At 41.3% G+C, this 23,616-nt stretch overlaps 1 protein-coding gene across 7 annotated transcripts in view; it reads left to right on the plus strand.

Moving 5' to 3' along the window:
- The window catches only part of LOC108795466 (protocadherin alpha-C2-like), a 254,355-nt gene that overhangs the window by 162,552 nt on the left and 68,187 nt on the right, over window positions 1–23,616 (plus strand). Inside the window, exon 1 of one of the 7 annotated variants that reach the window (XM_018566719.1) lies at window positions 8,236–10,943. The exons of 4 other annotated variants lie outside the window; for them this stretch is intronic. In XM_018566719.1, coding sequence (XP_018422221.1) covers window positions 8,442–10,943 — 2,502 coding nt within the window. In that variant the 5' untranslated portion in view covers window positions 8,236–8,441. Of the gene's footprint in view, window positions 1–8,235; window positions 10,944–23,616 lie in introns of those variants that run through there. 2 more of the 7 variants (XM_018566726.1, XM_018566723.1) reach the window with 2 other exon arrangements.

Raw genomic sequence — 23,616 nt, forward strand, 5'->3', positions numbered from 1 at the left:
TTGGGGGGGTGGGGTTGATTAGAATATATAAACTGTAAGGTCTCCAGTAAAGAAGACCTGAAGTCAGATCTCAGGATGATCTAGTCACAGATCCCCTTATGTGAAGTAAGAAGCATTTCCTTCTCTATCTTAGCAATGTAGATGTATTTCCCTCTGAACTTCTGCTACAGACTGAAATTAACCCCATATGCCTAATGCAGTCATAAATCCCAGAGTTTCATTCACCCCTTTTAAAACCTTATAGAGGGGCTGTGGTTGTAGTTCCATAACAAAAGTTTAAGGAGGCTAAAGCCTAAAGATGTTTGCATGAGGCTAGGTTCACACCTAGGTGACTCCTGACTGCCGCACAGTTTTCTGCACGATTGGTCAGGAGTTGCCAAGGTGTGAACCGATCGTGCTGTGGGTGCCATTATTTTCTAATAGCACCCGCAGCGCTGGGCGGATCGCCGCAAGTCGTGGGTTTCAGGCCTGTGAAATACTCTCACACTAGTTTACAACCTTGAATTTTTTTCTGTTTCCACAGTTTCTACACTACTAAATCTAAGCAGGTATAGCAGGGAGTGGAGATCATTGTGTGAGTGAAGCTTATCACTTATCACTTATCACTAATCACTTATCACTAATAAATGTAAGGCTGGTCATAAATGTTTATAGTTTTAGAAATCACTTGATTCTCCTGTTTAGCACATTGACTGAAGATCAAGCCAGGTATAGCCAGCATAAGCTATGCTCCAAGGACATTGCTAATAGGATGGTTCCTAATCAGGGCCATCATTATATGTAATGGTCCCCCAGGCTTAAACTAAAAGGGCCCTTTCTCTTTCTAATGTTCATTGTGAAAGCAATTCATGTAGTTAAACAGTATACTAATTGTTTGGATGCCAATTATACAGGTGTTCCCAAATGTCATATACATTCATTTTATCCAAATGTATTTGCCAGAGGTTATTGTTACCTGCATGAATCTGTGTGTAGCCAGACAGTTTTGGTACCCTTGTGCTTCTGGGCCCCATGGCAATAGCATGGTCTGCTAATCTATAGTTACACCTTTGCTTCTGATTTCTAGATAAACAACCCCATAACTCTCACAAATCTTGCAAGCTTCCTTTTCTCCCAGCATGCACTTTACTTGCATATTATATTCTGATAATGAGTTTGGTTATATGCTTTTAGGAGAATAGATACACAACAGTTAAGAGAAATTATACTGATAGGAGAAAATTTGGATGGTTGCCCCTAGTAACCAAAAACATTTTATTAATTAAGCAAAACTTAGCCTGTTGCTCATGGCTACCAATATTTTTCAGCTTTATCTTCCATCCAAACTTGGCAAATGAAAGAAGAAATGAAGTTGGCTACAGGAAAGAGCTTTGTTTTTCTTTGCTCCAGTTTTTATATATTAGCCCCTGTGAGTTATTTTGGATGGTATGGTTAATAGCTCAAATCCTATTTGTGGACATGTTCATGAATCACCCAATGAAGTAGAACCATGTTCAGCATATACTTAAATAGTGTTTGTTAACAATGATCTGCATATACGTACTGTAATGTAAAGCAAACCCATAAAGAGTTATTAACACAGCACAATGATATTTAGTCACAACAGCAAAAGAAAAAAGAGGTTTGCATTTATTAGTTCAGCAACATTAAACTAATGGGAATATAATGGTTACTATAGGCTGCTGCAACTTTCATATTGACAAAATGAGAACTGTAGAACTGGAAATAGATTAAAATAGAGCTAAACACATAGTTGAAATATTTATGTGGAACAATTAGAGGGGGTTGCAATTAGGGATTCCTGTGTCAGGAACTTGCATTTTCCTGCAGCAAGAATCCCTAATCTGCCGTTTGCATGCGCAACTGTCACCCATTCAAGTTAATGATCAGGTGATGGCCTCTGCATGTAAATGCCTGCACACCACATGTAATATGATTACATGCAGTAAGAAAACATTCACTTTTCCTAGATGCACAATCGTGCATCCAGGGAGAGTGATTGATTCCTAACTGCATGTAATCATATCACATACCATAACATACAATGTGTAGGCGTTTATATGCACCGGCTGTCATCTGATCATTAAAGTGAATGGATGACAGTCGCTGCTTGAAAACGCGTGTAACATGTGCCGACATTAACAACGGTACTGTATATAGTTAATTTTTATTTTTAAGTGTGACATTTGGCAAGGGGCCTCCATGGGACTAAAAAATTTGTCTCGTGCCCCCCGAGTAAATTGGGTTTCAGACTCCTGCCATGATCTATCTATCTATCTATCTATCTATCTATCTATCTATCTATCTATCTATCTATCTATCTATCTATCTATCTATCTCCAACATTATATCTATGGATCATCTACAGTTCTCTGTATCATGTTTTTTGCACTGATATATTATTATTATTTGCATGTATTTTTTCTGCGTATCATTAGTACATCTGTATACCTGCTACTCTTTAAAAGAACATAATCAGCAAATTACATTACTAGGAATGATCTGGTTTTCAGCCTGCCGGAATACGTTTCTTCCATTCTTGTTACTATACATGCAGCTGCCACCTTAACAGTCTCAAGCCATCCATTTTGTGAATGCAGCCTCAGTTCACTAGAAACATGTGACAGTACGGCGGCACACCTCAGTGTGTTTCCTAGAGAACAGACAAGCAACATTAGCATAAACACTAGTTCAGTGCCTGTTAGCAATGTCAATAAAGGACAGGTGTTTTTAAAGTAATACTTTGCTCTTTGGGAGCTACCTAAACCCAAATACTGTTTTTATCAGTATATATTCCCTTTATTAATACAATGTTTAATCTACTGAGCTAAACAAGTACAGTAATATAAATCAAAGCTGGAAGAAACACAAAGGGATTTATTTATAAAGCAGTGGATGTGACATTTGTTAAACATTTACTGCAGATGTATTTCCTGTTGCATGTATTTAAAATTGCAGTTATATATTCACTTTCAGTGAATGGTTGGTGAATGTCACATTCAAATCTTTATACAAATTTCCTTAAAATATTAAAATCAAAATTCATAGTAACTTTTATATAAAGCATATCTAAACTCAAAAATAAAAATACATTATATTACAGCTTACCAGTCTATAAATGAGAGGTGGCTGCATTGGTTTTCCTTTTATTTCAGGCTTTTCTTTCAGCAGGCAATCCATGCAGCATGACACTTCCTTTCCTGAGGTGACAACACCAACACTGTATATATATAACATTTTTGTTTTTGAGTTTACATATACTTTCACATTATGTACATATAATGGGCAGCTCCCAGAGGTATAGTGATATTCAATGTATAGCAACCCATTAAACCGCATGTTTTTATTTCTTTAGAGCAGGGATGCCCATTAGGTAGATCGCAATCTACCAGTAGTTTGCAAAGCAAACACTGGTAGATCGCGATCAGCTCACTGACCTGAGCTCTCTCCCACGGTGCTAGTGCGGCTGAATGTGTCAGACGCCACAGACGGGAAGGAGAGAGAGGAGGAGCGAGGAGAGAGAGAAGAGACGGCCAAGAGAGAGGGCCAGTTCGCACCACCAAGTCTGCGTTCCAGAGTGTTCGGCCTCTGGAACGCACAGAAACGCAAGCTGGCTTGCAGCATTTTTGCAGATCGCACTAGACCGGAATTCAGGCACTAACGTGCATGTGTTCCGGGTGCGTGCGATCGCTCTGGGGGCAGGGGGTGTGGCTGCCGTGCCATTGACTTCAATGCACCGCCATGCCCCTGAACTAGGCTGAATGTGTCAGACGCCGCAGACGGGAAGGAGAGAGAAAAGGAGCGAGGAGAGAGAGAAGAGACGGCCAAGAGAGAGGGCCAGTTCACACCACAAAGTCTGCGTTCCAGAGTGTTCGGCCTCTGGAACGCACAGACACGCAAGCTGGCTTGCAGCATTTTTGCAGATCGCACTAGACCAGAATTCAGGCACTAACGTGCCTGTGTTCCGGGTGCGTCCGATCGCTCTGCGGGCAGGGTGTGTGGCTGCCGTGCCATTGACTTCAATGCACCGCCATGCCCCTGAACGCAGGTGTTTTTTCATTGGTAGATCTCATTGAGCTCATCATTTGAAAAGTAGATCTCCAGACGAAAAATTGTGGGCACCCCTGCTTTAGAGTATTTAGAGTTATAAAAGATGAAAGTTGAGTGGTTACAGCATGTTTTTCATGATTAAATAAATATCTAGAAAAGAAAGAAGAAAAACTGAGTTTAGTTGTGAAGTCACAATTACACGTACACCTTTTGTATTTACTTCTAGCTACAAACAGAAAAGTGTCTCATTTCAATCTGATGCAATGATTAGTTAACTCACTGATTATGGGGTCTATTCACAAAGCTGCCGAAGGATCTGGAAGGTTGAAGAGTAGATTCTGTATGGTTTCACTGTGAACAGCTTTTATATGAAGAGGGCATCCCCAGCATCCCTGTAGCTGTTCTTCTTCTTGCTTATGCCAGCTGGCCACAAAGGGGGGATATAAAGTACAAGATTCAAATACTTTAGGTCAGAACTTTCTGATCATATGTAAGTAGTGAGTGAACCAAGCGGATCAATGATTAGAAAATGCTTTTTTCAACTGATACTTAACATAGACTTCTAAAAAATCTGAATGCACATATTTATGCAAATCAAAACATTACAACTGACCAAATCACTAGACATGTGCACTGCCCAAAAATTCGTTTCGTTTCGTTTTAAATTCAGATTTGTGTTATTTCGTTTTTCAGGATTCGGGTGTGAAAGTCAATTCGGATTCGGAATTCGGATTCGGACGAAATTCGGTAGCGTTCGTACGAACGTTCGTTTCGTTTTCTGTTCTTATTCGTTTCTTATTCGTTTCTTATTCGTTTCTTATTCGTTTCGTTCGTTTGCAGCAAAAGTGACATTTGAGGGGGAAAAAATATTTTTCTCCTTCTCTAATGTCACTTTGCTCCAACGAACGAAACGAAGTCCGAATTTCCGAAAATTCGTCCGAATTTCGATTCGGAACGAAACGAATCGCACATGTCTACAAATCACTTGACTTGCAGACCAGTTAATTTAACACTGCAATATCATACAATATTGTTATTACATTTAGTATAAGATTGTTGACATATAAATACTAAAATGTTCACATGTAACGATTTTTTTTATTTTTTAAAGGAACAAGAAAAACCTAATTCAGTTATGAATGGAAAGATCATATAAACTGACTGTGCTCATATACTTGAGCTAACAAATACAACCTTGCCATCACAGTAAATTCAGTGACTGAGGGCTTTTTGTTAAAAAAAAATGTCTCTGCTGTAAATGCCATATATGACAGGTTCTAGCTCAATTAAAGAAGAGCACCAGGTAAAAATATGATTAACCCTTGCAAGGTTTTACTCACCCAATCCTCCTAGCTGGTCTGTCTCCTCCTCAACTGCAGTGATGGTATGTCCCTCTGTGTCCTCAAGTCCTATACACTGTTTATAGAATGTGATGACTTAGGGACATAGACCCCTGCAGCAGAGGGGAGAGAAGCTCCAGGCACTGGTCTAAAAGCAAGCCGGCTCAGAGGATTGGTGCGTACAACTCTTTTATTTTCACCCTAGGCAAAAATGAGCACATAACACATATAGTGTGTGTGTGTGTGTGTGTGTGTGGGGGATTGTACCCGGAGTTCTGCTTAAACTAACATGGATTAGTTATTTTAGCATTACGCTTTATGTTATGTCATGATGGAATTAACATTTAACTGTTGAAAGATGTATTTCTCATAAATTATTTTATCTTAGTAAGTGCTATTTTACCACCACCTCAAATGGCTTATTTTCCTTCTATCATCATTAGATATCTACTCACTGGTCTCATCAGCCTTACACCTCCTATATAAATGAGTGATGACCTGTGTGTTAATTTTTGTAAACTGAATTTTATATTGATTTTAATATAATAACCATTAAAATAACACGTAAAGCGTAAGGCTGACATGAGACAGGTGAATCCGCCACTGTATCAAAGGTAGCAGCATCACAAGTAGGGGGGTAAGTAGAACTATGTAACAAGTAGCAGCATTACCAAAGTAAAGCAACAACTTCTCCTAATTATTGTCGCCCCCTAGCTGGCCTTTACCATTTCAAAATCTTGCTTGCTAGCAACTTTATAGGAGAAGATTAGTGTTTCTTAGGGATCCAGAAAGTTGTTGGCAGTGAGAAGATTTGCTCTTCCGGCATGGCCCTTATAATAGCACTAGTAGGGTTATAACACCGCTGCTTACACAGAAAGTTAAATAAGAAGTGCAGGGATAGTAAGATACACTTTCCTTGCTGCTTAGAGCTGGTGTTGGACACTGCAACTGTCACACACTGGCTCTATAGATCGAGAGCTGAGCAATCATGTAACCACTCTGCTCAGCTCACGGTCTTCTCCGTGCAGAGACCAGTGACTGTCAGTCACCACTCCCTGCAGGGATTTCCCCTTCTCCTCTCCCTATTACTCCAGTGCTAATTGGAGGGACAGGCAGGGCTGGGCACATCTGGTGCTGGCTCTAGAGAGGCAGAGACAGATGTTTCTTAGGCAGTCAGGGTGGCTCCAACAATATTGTCAGGATTCTTCATGGCTGCAGCTTGGTTCTGCGCTGTCAGCAGGTAGTGGTCATTAGCCTGCTATATGCTGACTTTGAGTCACAGAAGTACATTTGTAAATATACTCCTGTGACCCAAAAGAGAAGCAACAAAAAAAAAAGGATTTGTTTTACTTCTCTTTTAAATAAAGCACATTATGCGCTTTTGTCAAGTGAGTCTATAGGGTCCTTTTACACCACTGCACTGCAGTAACGCATGTTAGGTATGTTGTGTGCTGTGTTGCCAACACACCTGTGTTGCATCATACTACAACATGTGGTAGCACACTACCATGCATTGAGTTGTGCTGGGATAAAAAAAATGCAGCCTGCACTATTTGTGATTCATGGCAGTGCATTGGACAGCCCACTCATCTGCCTATTAATGTATTGCACATTAAAAGAGAACTAAAGCCAAACCTTTTTGTTTTTGTTTTTGGCTTTAGTTCTCTTTTGGGTCACACATCCAGTCCACTGCCTATTTGACAGTAGTCTCTGCCTCTAGATCCAGAGCCAGCTGTGCCCATCCCCCACCTATGTCTATCCCTTCAGTGAGTGGTAAAAGAACAGAGAGAGGGGGGAATAACTGCAGGGAGAGGTGACTGACAGTCACTGCTCTCTGCAGAGAGAAGCTGTGAGCAGAGCTGTGATCACTCAGTTCTTGAGCTGTAGAGCCAACGTCTGACATCTACAGTGTCGCCCATTATCTCAAACTATTGAGTAGAGTACACTTTACTCTCCTAATAGTTCTCTTTTAACAAGTGACATTAGGGGATAAATATATTTATCTATAGTGGATATCAATCCACTATGTATGCACCAATTGCTTTTGCAAACACAATCACTACCTTGTAAAAGTAGCAGCATATGCTGTACAGTGTACACAAAAAAAGCAAAACAAACAAAAAAAATAACTGAGGGGTGGAGGAAGAGAGAAATATTTTTGGGGGCAGAAGAGAATTTGTATGTCTCTTTTCCCTACCTCCCCACATTTTTATTTTTATTTTCTACACTTCCACTTTAAAGCATTGAATGCAATTGGGTGACAATAGCCGAGTTAGTTATATGTGTTGTTCTGTGATTGGTGTTACAACAGGCAGAAGGGGTTAACTTGATCGGAGAGAAGATTGGTGACACTGGGAACTGGGCTGCTTCAGTAAAAGGAGCAAGCACGTCTGTGGGGAGGCAGGGGATTCCTTCTTCCCTATGACACTGAAATGAGATTGTCGGAAGCATCTGAGCTGTAGGCTGCCAGTGTATTGCTGACATGTTGTTTTATGCATTGGCGCTTTGAAGATCAGCTTTTCCCAGGAAGCAGGGAGTCTGCCAGCACGGAGGGGCTGGCTCCATAGCCAAGAGCTGAATAGCTTTCTTTTTTTTTTTTTGGACGATAAGGCGTGTTGTTTCATCCGAGTAGCTGCTGCCTGATGTACGTGCAGGTCTGGCGCTGTCCACGATGCAGGTGCTGAAACCAAGCCCACTGCTGCTCTATGCTGTATGAATGAATGGAGAGGCGCTGCGGGCGCTGTTCACAGCTCATGTGCTGAAATCCAGCCGGGCTCGGCACAAGGACGAATCGAGAAGCCATGAAGCAAGCGTGGCTGAATTCCTGCTAGCTCCGAACAGTTCTCAGGCCCGATATGTGCATCCTTCCACCTAAGGGAAGATCGGAACAAAGCCATGGATTTCTTGGGGGAAGGAGCCACCTTCAGTGTCATCCGACTGCTGGCCATGTATGGTAAAGTGCTGCCCTTTAATAGCTGAGCAGATGTAGATGAGGATGTGAGAGTCAGGCTATTTGGGGAGGGGTCGGGTGAGTGCTGTTTACCTGCTAAGATGGCTTTCACTAGGAGGTGTGTAGGGCTGATCTCTCTAGCCCTCCTTACGCTGGTGAACGTGGTTACAGGGCAGCTTAGGTACTCAGTAAGGGAGGAGTTGAATCATGGGGCTTTTGTAGGCAATGTGATCAATGACTTGGGGCTAGACCTCAAGCAGTTGCCCACACGAAGCTTCAGTATAACATCTGGGAATAACCAACAGTATTTCGATGTAAATCTAGGGAATGGAGTCTTATTTGTAAATAGAACAATAGATCGAGAAGCACTTTGCCCCCCAAATGCCCCTTGTGTAATAAACCTGGGGGTTGTCATAGGGAACCCTGTGGAGGTGCACAACATTGAGGTAGAGATATTAGACATTAACGACCATGCCCCCAGATTTCCTAGAAATGAATATTATTTAAATATCAGCGAGTCAGCTATGCCAGGAGCTAGGTTTCCCATTGAGAGTGCACTGGATCCTGACATAGGAAGCAATTCTATTCAGACTTATAAACTAAATGACAATAATTACTTTGCTCTGGACCTAAAGACATTTAATGGGAATAGTAAGCTGATTGAAATCGTGCTGAAAAAATCATTAGACAGAGAACAGAGATCTCTTCATCAGCTGGTTCTTACAGCTATAGATGGTGGCAATCCTGCAAAATCTGGCACAGCCCAAATTTTGGTATATGTGATGGACACAAATGATAACAATCCATTCTTTGATAAGTCTACATACAAAGCCAGTCTGCTGGAAAATTCACCCACAGGTACCTTAGTGGTCAAGCTAAACGCATCTGATCCAGATGAAGGATCAAATGGGGAAGTTGCATATTCATTCAGTGGCTATACACCACAGAAAGTTAGGCAGTTATTTACTCTAGATGCAAAATCTGGGGAAGTTAGAGTGAACGGCCCATTGGACTTTGAAAAGTCATCATCTTATGAAATATATGTTCAGGCCACTGATAAAGGTCCAGTTCCTATGGCAGGACATTGCAAAGTGTTGGTGGAAATAATTGATGCCAATGACAATGCCCCAGAGATAGTTGTGACTTCAAATTATTCTCCTGTTGCTGAGAACTCACAAGAAGACACCGTTGTGGCTTTAATGAGTGTAACTGACCAAGATTCAGGCATCAACAAAGAAGTTAGCCTAACAATTCAGCAATACCTTCCATTTAAATTAAAATCATTTAAAAATACTTATAAACTGGTGACTGATGGTAAATTGGATCGAGAAAAGTGCCCTTCTTACAATATCACAGTGACAGCTACAGACTCTGGAAATCCACCACTGTCATCTCAGAAAACACTCTATGTGGAAATCTCAGATGTGAATGACAACCCTCCAGTATTTGAAGAGTCATCTTACTCTATGTATGTTTTGGAAAACAATGCCCCAGGAGTATCCCTGTTCTCTGTAAAAGCCATGGATCCAGATTCCAATGAAAATGCATTTGTTTCGTATATGCTTCTACAAGGAGATGCTGAAGGCCTCCCCATTTCTTCATATGTTTCTGTCAAATCTGACAATGGAACTATATATGCAGTCCAGTCATTTGACTATGAAAAACTAAGGGAATTTCGCTTTGTTGTTCAAGCACAAGATGCTGGAAACCCTCCACTTAGCAGCTCAGCTACTGTATATGTTTTTGTTGTAGATCAAAATGATCACGCGCCAACAATTTTGTATCCCATCCCTACAAATGTTTCAAAGTCTATTGAGTTGATTCCACGAGCAGCAAATGCTGACTACCTTGTCACAAAAGTTATTGCAGTTGACTCTGACTCAGGGCAAAATGCCTGGTTGTTTTATAACTTAGGCAAATCCACAGATCCAAAACTTTTTAAGGTGGACTTGCATACAGGGGAAATAAGGACTACGAGGAAAGTTGCAGATGACAGTATTACCAGCTACAACCTGACTGTTATTGTAAGAGACAATGGGGAACCTCCTCTTTCCTCTTCTTCCACTATAAGTGTGGCTGTTGTGGACAGAATTTCAAACATTTTCCCCGACTCCCATAGACAGGTTAAAAATACCACAAGCTACTCTGAAATGACTATTTATTTGATAATAGCTTTGTGCTCTATTTCTTTTGTATTTCTTTTGACACTGATTGTCATTTTTATTCTTAAATGCTGTAAGTGTACATGTACTGCTGAGCCTTGCTGCACTGGTTGCTGCACGGCTTGTTGTGTCGTTCAGAACCCAAACCCTGCAGATACATACAAACAAGCCAACAATAACATTGAAACCAGACTTCCACCTGGATTGACAGTACAGCCTAATTTCATTGAAGTTAGGGGGAATGGATCACTTACAAAGACCTACTGCTACAAGGCCTGCATGACAGCAGGATCAGGAAGTGACACATTTATGTTTTATAACACTGGTGTTCCAGTAGGAACTATGCCACATGCAGTGATTGCAGACAGAAACCTAACAGCACAAAGTGGACAGAGACATAGCCTAATCATCTTAAAAAGTGAAACAACCACTCCTGTAGAGGTGAGAAGAAACATACTTATGCTTACTGTGAACATATGATTGTTCTTTCTTTTGTGTTTTTTTTGTTTATGATGTATAAAACAGTCTATGTTTTAATGTGTAATACTTCCATAGGACAGGTCTCAAGAAATGAATGATATGTGCCAAAACTAGCAAGGTGAAACAACACATTTATGTATTTATGCATTTATAACACATGTGAAACATTACATTGTTTAATACAGGGCTATGGAATTGTGCTTCTGCCAGGTGAGTATTTATGTTGATCGTATACTAAACATGAACTTTTGATACATATTAGTGAACTTGAATTCACTTTATATTGTGAACTACAACAAATTAAAGAAACGTGTCATGAGAGAAACATATGAGAAGCTGCCATTGGTCACAGAAACCTCTACTGAATACGATGGTTTGCTGGATGTCATGCTCGCCTACTTGCTTTAATAGGTTAAATCTGTAACCCAGAACAAGCAAGCAAATAAGAATCTCTGATTTCTTTGACTTTGCTGCCTCTTAATCTTAGTCAGTATTTGTCAGTAGTGTATGTCTCTCATCATAAGATCAGTAGAATTCACTGAAAGTAGTTTTACTGATTTTGTACAGTAAATTTAGTTTTTAGTTTTTGGAAAGGTGAGCACAATAGAGTTGTTGCTTATAGCAACCAATGACTACTTTGTTTCTTTCTAGGTAAAATTTGAATGGTTGTTATAAGTTACAGTTGCTATTTTCAGAAATCATCCTGCATGTGTTCTTGTGTTCAGAAATCATCCCTGCAAGGATTTTTGTTTATGGTGTGGTGGGTTTATTTACAATTTTACTTTTTTTATTTGGTGATTGAGTAGGGGTAACAACTACCCCTTACTCATTCATTATGAAAGGGGCACTCAGATTCAGATAAGCCCCCCTTCTCACAGAGGCCCTTGCCCTTATTGACACAAGGACAAGGTGCATTTCCAGGGGGTTCCCCTCTGGCAAAGCACCCTCCCCATATCAAGGGCATGTGGCCTGGTATGGTGCAGGAGGTGGGGGCTGCACACTCACCCCCCCCCCCTTTACTGAGACCTTACCCACTTTTTTTGTTTCTTTGGCGTTGGGGTCCCCCCTAAAATTGCTATGAGACCCTCATATTTTTATTTTATTGCTTCTGTTGACTGTAAAAGTAAAAAAGAAATTTTTTTTTTGTAACAAATTGTTTATTGATTTTTAGTAGAAAAGACACAGGTATTTTACACACAACAATGTGGTAGCAAAATATAATTTACACATCGTAATACATACATAAGATGCAGATGCAGGCCTATGCAGTACATAAATATCTGGTGTAAAACCTTAAGAGAGGAAAGAAAGGAAAGAAAGGATGTCTGGTAGAAGGTCCATCGTAGGAAGTAGTATCAATGGAGACTAGGGGTTAGTATTAAGGGTCCACAAGCAATGTTTTGGGGATGGCCGTCTCATCCATTGGATCGCAAAAGGCCCTCTCATAGTTGATTAAGGGTAGTCTTATCCAGGTTAGGATGGTGGTGCAAAATCCAGGGTTCCCAGACATTTAGGAATTTGGTATTAGAATCAGACAATATACAGGACAGTTTTTAATTGAGCATGATGTTATCCACTTTCTGTGTAAATTCTCTGTAAGTGATGAACTGTTTCTTCCAATTGCCTGCTATTGTCAATTTGGCTGCAATGAATATTTGGTGTGCCAAATAGCCTTGGGAGGTATGTAAGCCAGGTATGGTGTCATGTAATAAGGCCTGTGTGGAATCCTTAGTGACATGTTTATGAAACAGGCATGATAATAAACGGAAGATCCTAGTCCAGAAGCGCGAAGCAAATGGACAGGTCCACCAAGTGTGTAACATATCTCCCGGGAGGGTACACCCACAGAAGCATGTGTTAGAGGAGGTTGGAAATATTTTAGTTAAACGGGTAGGAACCATACACCAACGGTACAAAACCTTGTATGCCACCTACTTATTTGTTACATTAAGAGAGCACCTACAAATGTTACTCCACACCCGTTCCCAGCTGTCAATATTCCAAGTGAGGTTAAGATCATCCGCCCATCTAGCAGGGTAAGTATGCTTATTAAGGTGTGTCAAGGAATTAAGTTTGGAGTATAGAGTGGATACCAGTTTGGGTCCATCCGGCGTATGGAGACAAATACGTTCAAAACCCGTGAGTGGAACATCCTGGGTCTTCCTTTTTCTCATTGAAGATGCCCAGTGTTGTAATTGTATGAATCGGTACAATTCTGTATTAGGGATCTTTTTATGTTCTTTGAGGTGTGAACAAGTAGGCACAGTGTTAGTGTGAAGAAGGTCAATAATGAAAAATCTGAAATGAAATGAACCAAACCAATTTTTTTGCCGGCTTACATGTTTAGTTGTATCGCTCCCTTCTCTCAGTGCCCAGAAGCTGGGCATTATGTGCAGGGACTGCAATCTGCAAGGTAATATTTTTATACTTTTCACTGGCACTCCACACATAACACATAACTTTTTAATGATAATTTACACATTTTAAAAAAAATGTAAGAAAAAAGTAGGATGATGAAGGGGCGGCGCCCCAGAAACACATTACCTTTTTGCCATGCCAGCAGTAGGATGTTTGCTCCAGGCTGCATGTTCCTGCTGTGACTGACTTTGGACACTTTCACATCGCAGATGATCCTCTGTTACTACAGGCTTGTTTTACACTGGCTGTTTGTGAGTACATTCTTGCTTTTAATCGCCACTTAAAGCTTTTTACACTAGAGAGGCGCACTGTTTTTTATGTTTTCTGTGTGCTGGAGCTTCAGACACCCTGACTGTCTAAAGTGCTGCCCTCCTGTGAAGAGTCACGGTGTATCTACCCTTTCAAAAGAACTTTGGCGCCAGCGACTTTGTTTGAACTTTGATATTGTTAACACAGGTTTACAGTTATATTTTTTTCTTCCTATGTGATATTTGCCATGTTTGTTTATTCTCTGTTCATTACAAATCCCTCCCTTTTTTCAAAGTTCTTCATGTTACTGTGCCATTTTACTTTTCTCTTATTAAATTATTTACATTTATTGACATTTGCGCTAGGTAAATTCTACATACATGCTCCTATGACAACAAATAAAATGGTTTCCTTTAAATCAGCCCACCCACATAATAACTGTTGCAGTCAGAATTTTTGTTTATTTATTACACCATAAAGGTGACTTTACAGTTTCATAATGAGCTCCATATTTCACAGATTAGATGTGCTTACATTTTAGTCAGCTCTGTGCCCTTGAACTTTTAATCTGCAAGTTCAAAACACTTTTGGCAGAAGATCTGCACCCATAGGGGCATATCTACAAATGAATATTTACCTCTAGAGAATGTTGGTGAATACCAGATTAACTGTTTTATAAATATGTCCCTCAGTGTCTCATCAAAATGTATTGACTACATGAAATTCGATGGGATAATATTTTTTGACACCTAGGGAGTTATTCACACAGCTGCCAAAGGCAGCTGAGTGAATAACCCAGACGAAGTGAAGATTTGGACACTTTCACATCGCAGATGATCCTCTGTTACTACAGGCTTGTTTTACACTGGCTGTTTGTGAGTACATTCTTGCTTTTAATCGCCACTTAAAGCTTTTTACACTAGAGAGGCGCACTGTTTTTTATGTTTTCTGTGTGCTGGAGCTTCAGACACCCTGACTGTCTAAAGTGCTGCCCTCCTGTGAAGAGTCACGGTGTATCTACCCTTTCAAAAGAACTTTGGCGCCAGCGACTTTGTTTGAACTTTGATATTGTTAACACAGGTTTACAGTTATATTTTTTTCTTCCTATGTGATATTTGCCATGTTTGTTTATTCTCTGTTCATTACAAATCCCTCCCTTTTTTCAAAGTTCTTCATGTTACTGTGCCATTTTACTTTTCTCTTATTAAATTATTTACATTTATTGACATTTGCGCTAGGTAAATTCTACATACATGCTCCTATGACAACAAATAAAATGGTTTCCTTTAAATCAGCCCACCCACATAATAACTGTTGCAGTCAGAATTTTTGTTTATTTATTACACCATAAAGGTGACTTTACAGTTTCATAATGAGCTCCATATTTCACAGATTAGATGTGCTTACATTTTAGTCAGCTCTGTGCCCTTGAACTTTTAATCTGCAAGTTCAAAACACTTTTGGCAGAAGATCTGCACCCATAGGGGCATATCTACAAATGAATATTTACCTCTAGAGAATGTTGGTGAATACCAGATTAACTGTTTTATAAATATGTCCCTCAGTGTCTCATCAAAATGTATTGACTACATGAAATTCGATGGGATAATATTTTTTGACACCTAGGGAGTTATTCACACAGCTGCCAAAGGCAGCTGAGTGAATAACCCAGACGAAGTGAAGTGAGACGAACATTCGGCTATTCACTTCAGTCTGATACGGCTGATTTCAGCCGTATATCGGCTAAAATCCGCTGTACATCGCCTGCCTCCGGCTGCACTTCGGTCAGCCGAACATGCTCTGAATGTTTGGCTGAGCCGAAGTGGAAAAGGAGTTCGACTGGATCAGCTGAGCCGAAGCTCCATCAGGTCACTCGCTGCTCTTCCCCCCTATTCTCATTCGGCTCGGCTATTCTGCTCTGTACCTCAGTGGCATTGAGCACAAAAGAAAATAGGTGAAAAGAATGGAAAAAAAAGTTGAAAATTATTTTCAAAATTTAAAAAAAGGAATATTAAAAAATAAATACAAATATTTTATAGAAAATAAAAATAAAATAAAAATATATTTCTAAAAAAAGCTGCACACTGACCCAACCTCATAGGACGGCTTTAATGAAGCATCAGACAGATGCCGGCAAAAGAAAAACAATTGGACGGAGCTGTTGGAGACAGCTAGCCCCTCCCAACTGTTTCCTATTGGCCAGCAGCTGCCAAAGTCTTTTAGCAGGTCCGGCCAATGAATAACAACTGTTATTGATGTCGCGGCCGGCTATGATGTCGTGGCCGGCTACACCCAGTTGTTATTCTTTAATGACAGATCAGCGTCCCCAGGTCATTTGGGGACGCTGATCTGTCATTACAACTGGGCAGAGTGAGCCGTGGGATCACGGCTGGCTTCGCCCAGCTGTCATTTGCGTGGGGATCGTTTGGCTTCGGCCGACCATTCTCCATGCTTCGGGTGTCACTATGGCTCAGCCGAGCCAAAACATATTCGTTTGGCTTGGCTGAGCCGCTCGGCTGCCTTTGGCTGCTGTACGGGCTATTGTGAATAGCCCGTACAGCAGCCCTTCGGTTCGACTGAACCGAAGGGCAGAGGCGGCCGAAGGCGAGCCGAAGGATCAGCCAAAGCTATGGCTGGATCCTTTGGCTTTTTAGTGAATAACCCCCCTAGTGATTTCATTGAGCAGCTTATGGATACACCTGGTGATTTCATTGAACAAATCTGCCTACAGATTTTTTGGATGAATAAATCACCAGCTATCTACCCCTCCAAAAAAAAGGAAATACCCATTGAGACCATGGAGCAATAATGGGTACTGTTATGGTACATAATTAGCACATGTATACTACTCAGATTTACAGTCCTGTTATTCATTTCTGTAGGCCAGCCACTACACTTAAGCACTACAATAGGGTTGTCAACACTGCCTGGCATGCATGATAACAGAGGTACCACCTGCATATGAGGTCTGTGTGGCTATTTACTTTTATGATGGAGTTTCCAGGAAAAGTACAGTTATACTTTAAAAGATGTTTAATCTAAAGATTATCAGCAATGAGTACAGTATAATATATAAGCTACTCCACTCCACTTTAAACTGCAATTGTTGGAGTTCTTATCTCAAGGAATATTAGCATTTTGGTGATAGAGACATTAACTTAATGTGTGCCAATGTATTTGTAATTCTGGAAGCCATTTAATGGACACACAGTTTGCCAATAATGATCCCTAAGAGCTTGGCAGTATTCAGTGAGTGGGTTTAAAATCTACATTTACCATTCCGCAAGCCAGCACTTAATAGCTTTGCTTTTAAAAAAATGATTGATCTTGTGCATGAATTAACTTTGAACAGTTAATGTAAAAATCATATGAAAGGACAGATTGATTCCTTTGTAGGAATGCACTGTTCTGTGTAATCCATTTTGCTGTATGTAGCAGGTTACCTGCTAGTATGATGCCTTGTCCTAGTCATCTCCTGTGTTTGCAAAGTGCAGTGTATGGACACATGCAATACTCACATTCATGCCTTTCACATCACTAAACACTAATGCTGCCATTATTCAATATGCATTCATTTTGCATTAATCCATAGACACAGGCTTTAACTACCTCCTGGCCAGCCGCTGTGTATACACGGCCGGCTGGGAGCTTCTTGGATGTAACTGGGCGTGTATACACGTCCTGTTACATCCGCCCGCCCGGGCGCACCGCGCGGCGCGCGCGAGCGGGAAATCCCCACTATTTGAAAAGAGGCAGCGATGCCCGTTAATATACAAGCGATCCGCCGGCTATCGCTTGTATGAGGCCTAGGGTTGCCACCTTTTCTTAATGCCAAACCCGAACACTCTAGCACCTCGCTGCAATTTTTTTGTATACACAAAGCATATATTTTGTGATGAAATAACATTTGAGTTATGTGCAATAGTGCATACCTGGGTCACCTGTGGTATATTTTGTGGGGGCATGTCACAGGTCCCCAGATATGCACTATTAATCTCCAAAAACGACTGCACTTCACAGCCTGCCTTGCGCCAATAAGATTAATAAGCTGCGTGCACCCAATCTATAAAGTGTTAAACAAAAAAATTGTGTAGATGGTGCCATGCTGCCAATACCTGCAATCACTCAAAACAATTTACAATTTACAGCTCGTGGTCTCAGTATACCGTGAGCTGTGGCTTGCTATATACTGAGCTTAGGGTGACGGGAGGACACTAGTTTATGTCCTCCTGTGACCCTTAGGAGAACTATGGGGAAAAGCCCTAACCCCATAGTTCTCCTTTAAGGGAAACCGCTCACCTATTCCACAGACCTCTGAAACAAGGTGTGGATATAGCTGGTCCCTTTCACCCTCCGATCGCTGGGGACTCATCACCTTTTTGTGAATAACCCTGAAAATGTTCTAACACCCAGTAATACTCACCGTCAGGGTGGTCCCGATCTTTTTTGCTGCCTGAGGATGGGGGGTGTTGTTTGCTGGTGGAGAGTGACATTGCCACCCAGGTGTGTAGGAGTGACATTGACGCTCTGGCCGTTGTTGTCCCATCCAGCTCCTGGCAACCAGTGACATCACTGGTTGCCAAGAGCTGGACGGGACGGTGGCCAGAGTGTCTCAGGTTGCTAAGAGCTATATGCACCTCCTTCCACCCAGCTCCTAGCAACCTCTGGCACTCTGGTCAAAAAGGGGGCAGCAGGCACCCAGTAAATAATATGCCATTCCACACCCCACGTGACCCTAAGAGACATTGCCTAAGGCTACAGCCTCAGGCTGCCTCTTTATAGGGATGGTGCTGCTCACCATAATTTGCAGTTCCATGACAGTCCTCCAATTTTCAGGGCTCCAATGTGGGTGGGTACTTCTACCAGTGCCCACATTCCATCCTGATTATGTGCTCGCTGATCCTGCACTGATTAGGTGCAATAATGTCAATGAGCGCAGACCTGGGCGACCCGGGACGCGCGTTGTGCACAATTGCACACAGCGATTGCCGCATGGCCCCGTTGACTTCAATGGGGTTACATCTGCGTGCAATCACAAAAAAGGTCCATGTGCCTTTTTTTGCGACACGCGGCTATTTAGTCGTGTTTAGTTGCACAAGTGTAATCGCAGTGGGAAATTGCGCGATCCGCCCAGCATGACTGGGGTGCCATTAGGAAATAATGGCACCGCCAGCGCAATCGTCGGTAGTGGGCAATTATGTGACCGCAAGTTCACTTTACAGAAGGGACTTTAAGCATGGTCAACCTGCCTTCAATGTTATTCCCAAACTACTGTCAGTCTGCCCTCTACTTTTAGGTATAAAGGAACATGTGAAACCCCCCTATCTCCTCGCAATCCAGTGATCAATTCCTGAGCCAGTGCTTCAAAATGGGGGAGAACAGAGGTCCATAGCTGTGTAGAAGATTAAAATCAAACCTCACACAGGACGGTGTCAGAAGTTTCTCCCGCTGCACTCAATGGGACTTCTCATAAGTTCCTACGTCACTACTGGGTCCTAAAGTGACATAGGAGGAAGGAGATGGAGGCACAGTGCACTGCGCGGGACACAGGAACTCAACAAGCTCAGAAGGGTTAAATGATGAAGATGCCGAGATCCTATCAGCACTGCTGCAATCAGAGGAGAGAAAGGGGGAGGGACGATTAGACACAGTGAGAGGAGCCGACAGCAAGAGCCGGCAACTGACATCGCCGGGGGTATGTGCAGCTTACTACATCTAAAGCGGCCCCTCTCTGCTGTCAGAATGCGGAAGTGGTGTATATTACATCACTTCTGCATTCTCGTGTCACTCTCCAGCTTCAGATGCTGGAGAGAAGCTGATGAAGCAGATCTCTGCTTCATCAGCTTCTTCAGGGGGGTCCTAGCTTTGACCCCCTGATGTCTCCATAAAGAGGACCTGTCACCTCTTTTGCTATCACATAAAGGGGTTTCTCAGCCCCCTCTGTGATAGCAATAACGTTAAGTGAAAAAAAAATAGTAAAAAAATGTAAAGTTTCCCCCAAAATTTTTTTAAAGTTACACAAAAAAGAATTAAAGACAAAAAAATTTTTTTTTTAAAGTCCCCAACCCTACATACACGCATGTAAACATGCGTCAGGTGCGCATACCTGCGAAAACGGCGATTGCGCCCATTACGCCGCACATGTTACATATCGCCGCGAACGTCGCAGTGAGAACAATAATTCTAGGGCCATCAATCACTGATAACACTAAACTGATGAGCGGTAAAAGCTTTTAAAGCGTCGCCTATGGCCAATCTTGGGTATGCTAGCTTTTTGCGAGTGCGCGCAATTTTAAAGCTTGACATGTTTGGTGTCTATTTACCCAACGTGACCCGGTCTTTTATATTTTAAGAAAAAAGTGGGTAATATTAGTTGTTTTATAACATAATGTAAAAAAAAACGTTTTTTCTCAAAATTTTAAGTAATTTCTTCTGAATATAGTAAAAAATAAAACCCGCAGTGGTGATTCAATAACACTAAAAGAAAGCTCTATCTGTCCCCAAAAAATGGTATAAAATTTGTTTCAGTACAGCGTTGCATGATGGAATAAATGTCAGTCAAAGTACTGCACCGCTGAACACTGAAAAATGCCCAGGAAGGGGGTCTAAACACCTGGTCTTCAAGCGGTTAAGGAGTTTCTACTAAACATCTTTTGACTTTATCTAGTATTCTTTTAATACATTTAGAATATGTGTTCACTTTTTGTTGCATATCTAAGATTACATTCTCTCACATACACAATACAACTGTGAGATGACATTTAACTCTATATATTTTAGAAACACAAAAGTATTAAAGTAAGCGTAAACCCTAATTGGATGAGATTGTTCTTTCATATAAGATTTGAAATCTTTTTTTAATTATTTTTTGCATCTCAGTGCAGCTGATCACCTTTAGCACCTTGGCAGCCATTTTCTGTCTTCATGCACTCTCTCCAGGAGCAGTTGTCATGTCATTGCTCTGGACTGGCTTCCTAATCGTGAAAAATGACAGAGCATTCCTGTGCAATGGACATTGGCATGGACACTTGTAGTCACCATTGAAAGTGATTATGATAGGGAGACAATGCAGGAGAGCAGTTAGGAGCCAGAGACACTGGGGGTTATTCACTAAGCTGCCAAAGGCCACTTGAAGGGAGCTGAACACCATTCGGCTAATCACTACAGCTGAGTATGACTGCTTTTAGCCGTACATTGACTGGCTTCGGTTCCCTTCGGTTCACTTGTGGTCAGCCAAACAGTTCGGCTGAGCTGAAGTAAAGAACACGTTTGCCTCAGCCAATCCAATATCTGGATTGGCTGAGGCCAGCATATGGAAGTTCACTCACTGCTGTTCAAAAACAGCATGAGGCCCCCCTTTTTATTTGCATGATAGAACTCTGCTTGCCTTATTTGCTACAGCCTGGCATTGCATGCTGTTACTAAGGTGGCTGTCCACTAGGACTCCCAAATCTTTTTCCACCTCTGATTCCCCCAGTGGGATGCCCATTAATAAGTAGCTCACCTGTGTATTTTTAACTCCAAAATGCATAACCTTACATTTCTCAATATTAAACCTCATCTTCCATGTGGATGCCCACCTCCCTATTTTAACCAGATCTTCCTGTGATATTGCTATGTCTTCTGCTGAGTTTATTACTCTACAAATTTTGATATCATCGGCAAAAATTGAAATATTGCTATTAATATCAGTCCCAATATCATTAATAAACAGGTTGTACAACAATGGCCCCAAAACAGGACCCTGGGGCATGCCACTGCCAACCGAAGGCCATTCGGAAAATGATCCATTTATTGATACTCGCTGGACACATTCACTTAGCTAGTTCTCCATCCAAGTACACAACAGCTGCCGATAGCAATGAATGGAGGTAAGTGGCAGGTTTACGCTGCTACTTGCATAAATGCATTTATGTGTACAGGCATACAACCCTGGACACAGACAGTCTGCATCCAGAGGCTTACAGATTTATGTATGCATGGGTTTATGCAAGTAGCAACGTAAACCAGCATACAGCTGCTTGCAGCCATTCATTGCTATAGGTGGCTGTATGCAGCAGTTTGTGCAGCAGCGGCTGTATGCAGCAGTTTAAGCCCCCTATGTTATAGCTAATTTACAGTGACAGGTCCTCTTTATGGAGACATCAGGGGTCTTTACCTAGGGACCCCCAGAGAAGCTGATGAAGCAGAGACCTGCTTCACCAGCTTCTCTCTGGTTTCTGTAGCCACAGAGTGACAGATGAATGTGGAAGTGACGTAAAATACATCACTTCCTGCATTCCGACAATGGGAATTAGATCAGAGGGAGATCTTGTACTGATCACCCTTTGATCACCAGTCACAGAGCCGATGTGCCAGTCCCAGGCCCGCACCGTGCACAGTGGAGCGAACTGCAATGGAAGGGGGGCACACACCTGCACGCAGTTTTACATGCGATCAGGTGTCTCTACAGATGCTGGAATGCTTGTATGTAAAGAGCCATTGCGGGATGTTCAAGCAGATTTCCCATTCGTGCATGCCGCTTGGCGGTGAGCACAAGCGGGGCGGGAGAGGATGATGAAAAATGCCCACCCATATCCAAGAAGCTGCTGTCCGGCCATTAAATTACAACAGCTGGACAGCAGGTGTTTAATGATGCCAGTGGTCCTTAGACCACCAGAGTGAAGAGGAGAAGTGGCTGTTAGAAAGCTAGCATGTGTGGGGACTGGGTAAGTAAAACTGCTTTTTCCTGTCCCCTAGGCATACATGAAAAGTTAACCGTTGCAGTGTGGGGCAGCCCCACTGCAAAATAAAACTTTTAATTTCCCTGGAGTTGGGCTATTTGGGTTTGGGTTTAAAAGGTTGGAAATGCCCAAAAAACTCTGATTGGCCTATTTATAAAGTAGCAACAAATAGTTTGACAGTTGGTTGAAGCAGCTAATTGGTGTATTGGAGACGTGCTGTATTTTTATGTAAAAGTGTCATATTTTTGGTTAAAAAAAGTGAACATACCTACTAAAATGGAACACATCTGCCAAATGTGAAGTTTCACAGGCTGTACAGTATTACAATACCTTGTGTTTACAACTGTCATAACGCCATGCCATACAACTCAAGCAAAGTATTTGCTCCCAAAATAAAATACAGCAAACATGTCTAAAAAGAGCTGTTAAATGGTTAACAGGTGACAAACTGGAACAAGGGCAAACTAACAAAATCTCCAGATAATAAAAACATCACATGGATGAAAAAAGTTTTAAAAAAGTAAACGTTTGCCAAAAAGTGTCATACACTGCTTTTCAACCATTTATAACACTCCCTCCCCAGGTTACTATTGATTATACAGTTACCTATTGAATATGGCAGACACAAACAGAAAGTCCCAAATGACAGAATTAACCATGGTTATCAGCAGTGTTGAAGCATTAGGAACTTCAATATTACATAACTGTATTAAAGTAGTGTACTGTGTTAGCCATTAATGAATGCAGAAAGGTTGGAGTATAGTAAGTTGTATAAAGCTTGGTAAGGGATCTAAACAATCCCAAAAGCTTGCATCTTTAACAACATAGTTTTTTCAATAAAGGGTATCACTTAAATCAATCCAAACTTTCTACTATTACATAATAAATACTGCTAACCACTGTTAGCAGTCGGTGAACACATATGGAAAACCTTTTTTTGTATCATGCTGGCACACCCTAAGGGCCTACTACAGAGAAAAATATTGTATTGTGCTAACTGTATGGAAATAATACCTGTAATGATAGTGTTCAGTGTATGAATTCCTTTTTTTTTTCATAGGCCTTTTTATAGTTTTTCACATTTATACACAGGAGAAGCTGTCCAGCAAAATTAATAGTTACAGTTGTTGGAGCAAACTGTTATCCTGAAAGGTTGCAATGCTTCACTGGCTCCAATGCAAAAAATAACAAATGCAATTTTTTTCTTTTATGATGACTTGTGCATTTATTATTTTTTCTCTAAA

The sequence above is a fragment of the Nanorana parkeri genome, unplaced genomic scaffold, assembly GCF_000935625.1.
Source record: "Nanorana parkeri isolate BGI_ZX_2015 unplaced genomic scaffold, ASM93562v1 scaffold969, whole genome shotgun sequence".
Classification (NCBI taxonomy): Eukaryota; Metazoa; Chordata; class Amphibia; order Anura; family Dicroglossidae; genus Nanorana; species Nanorana parkeri.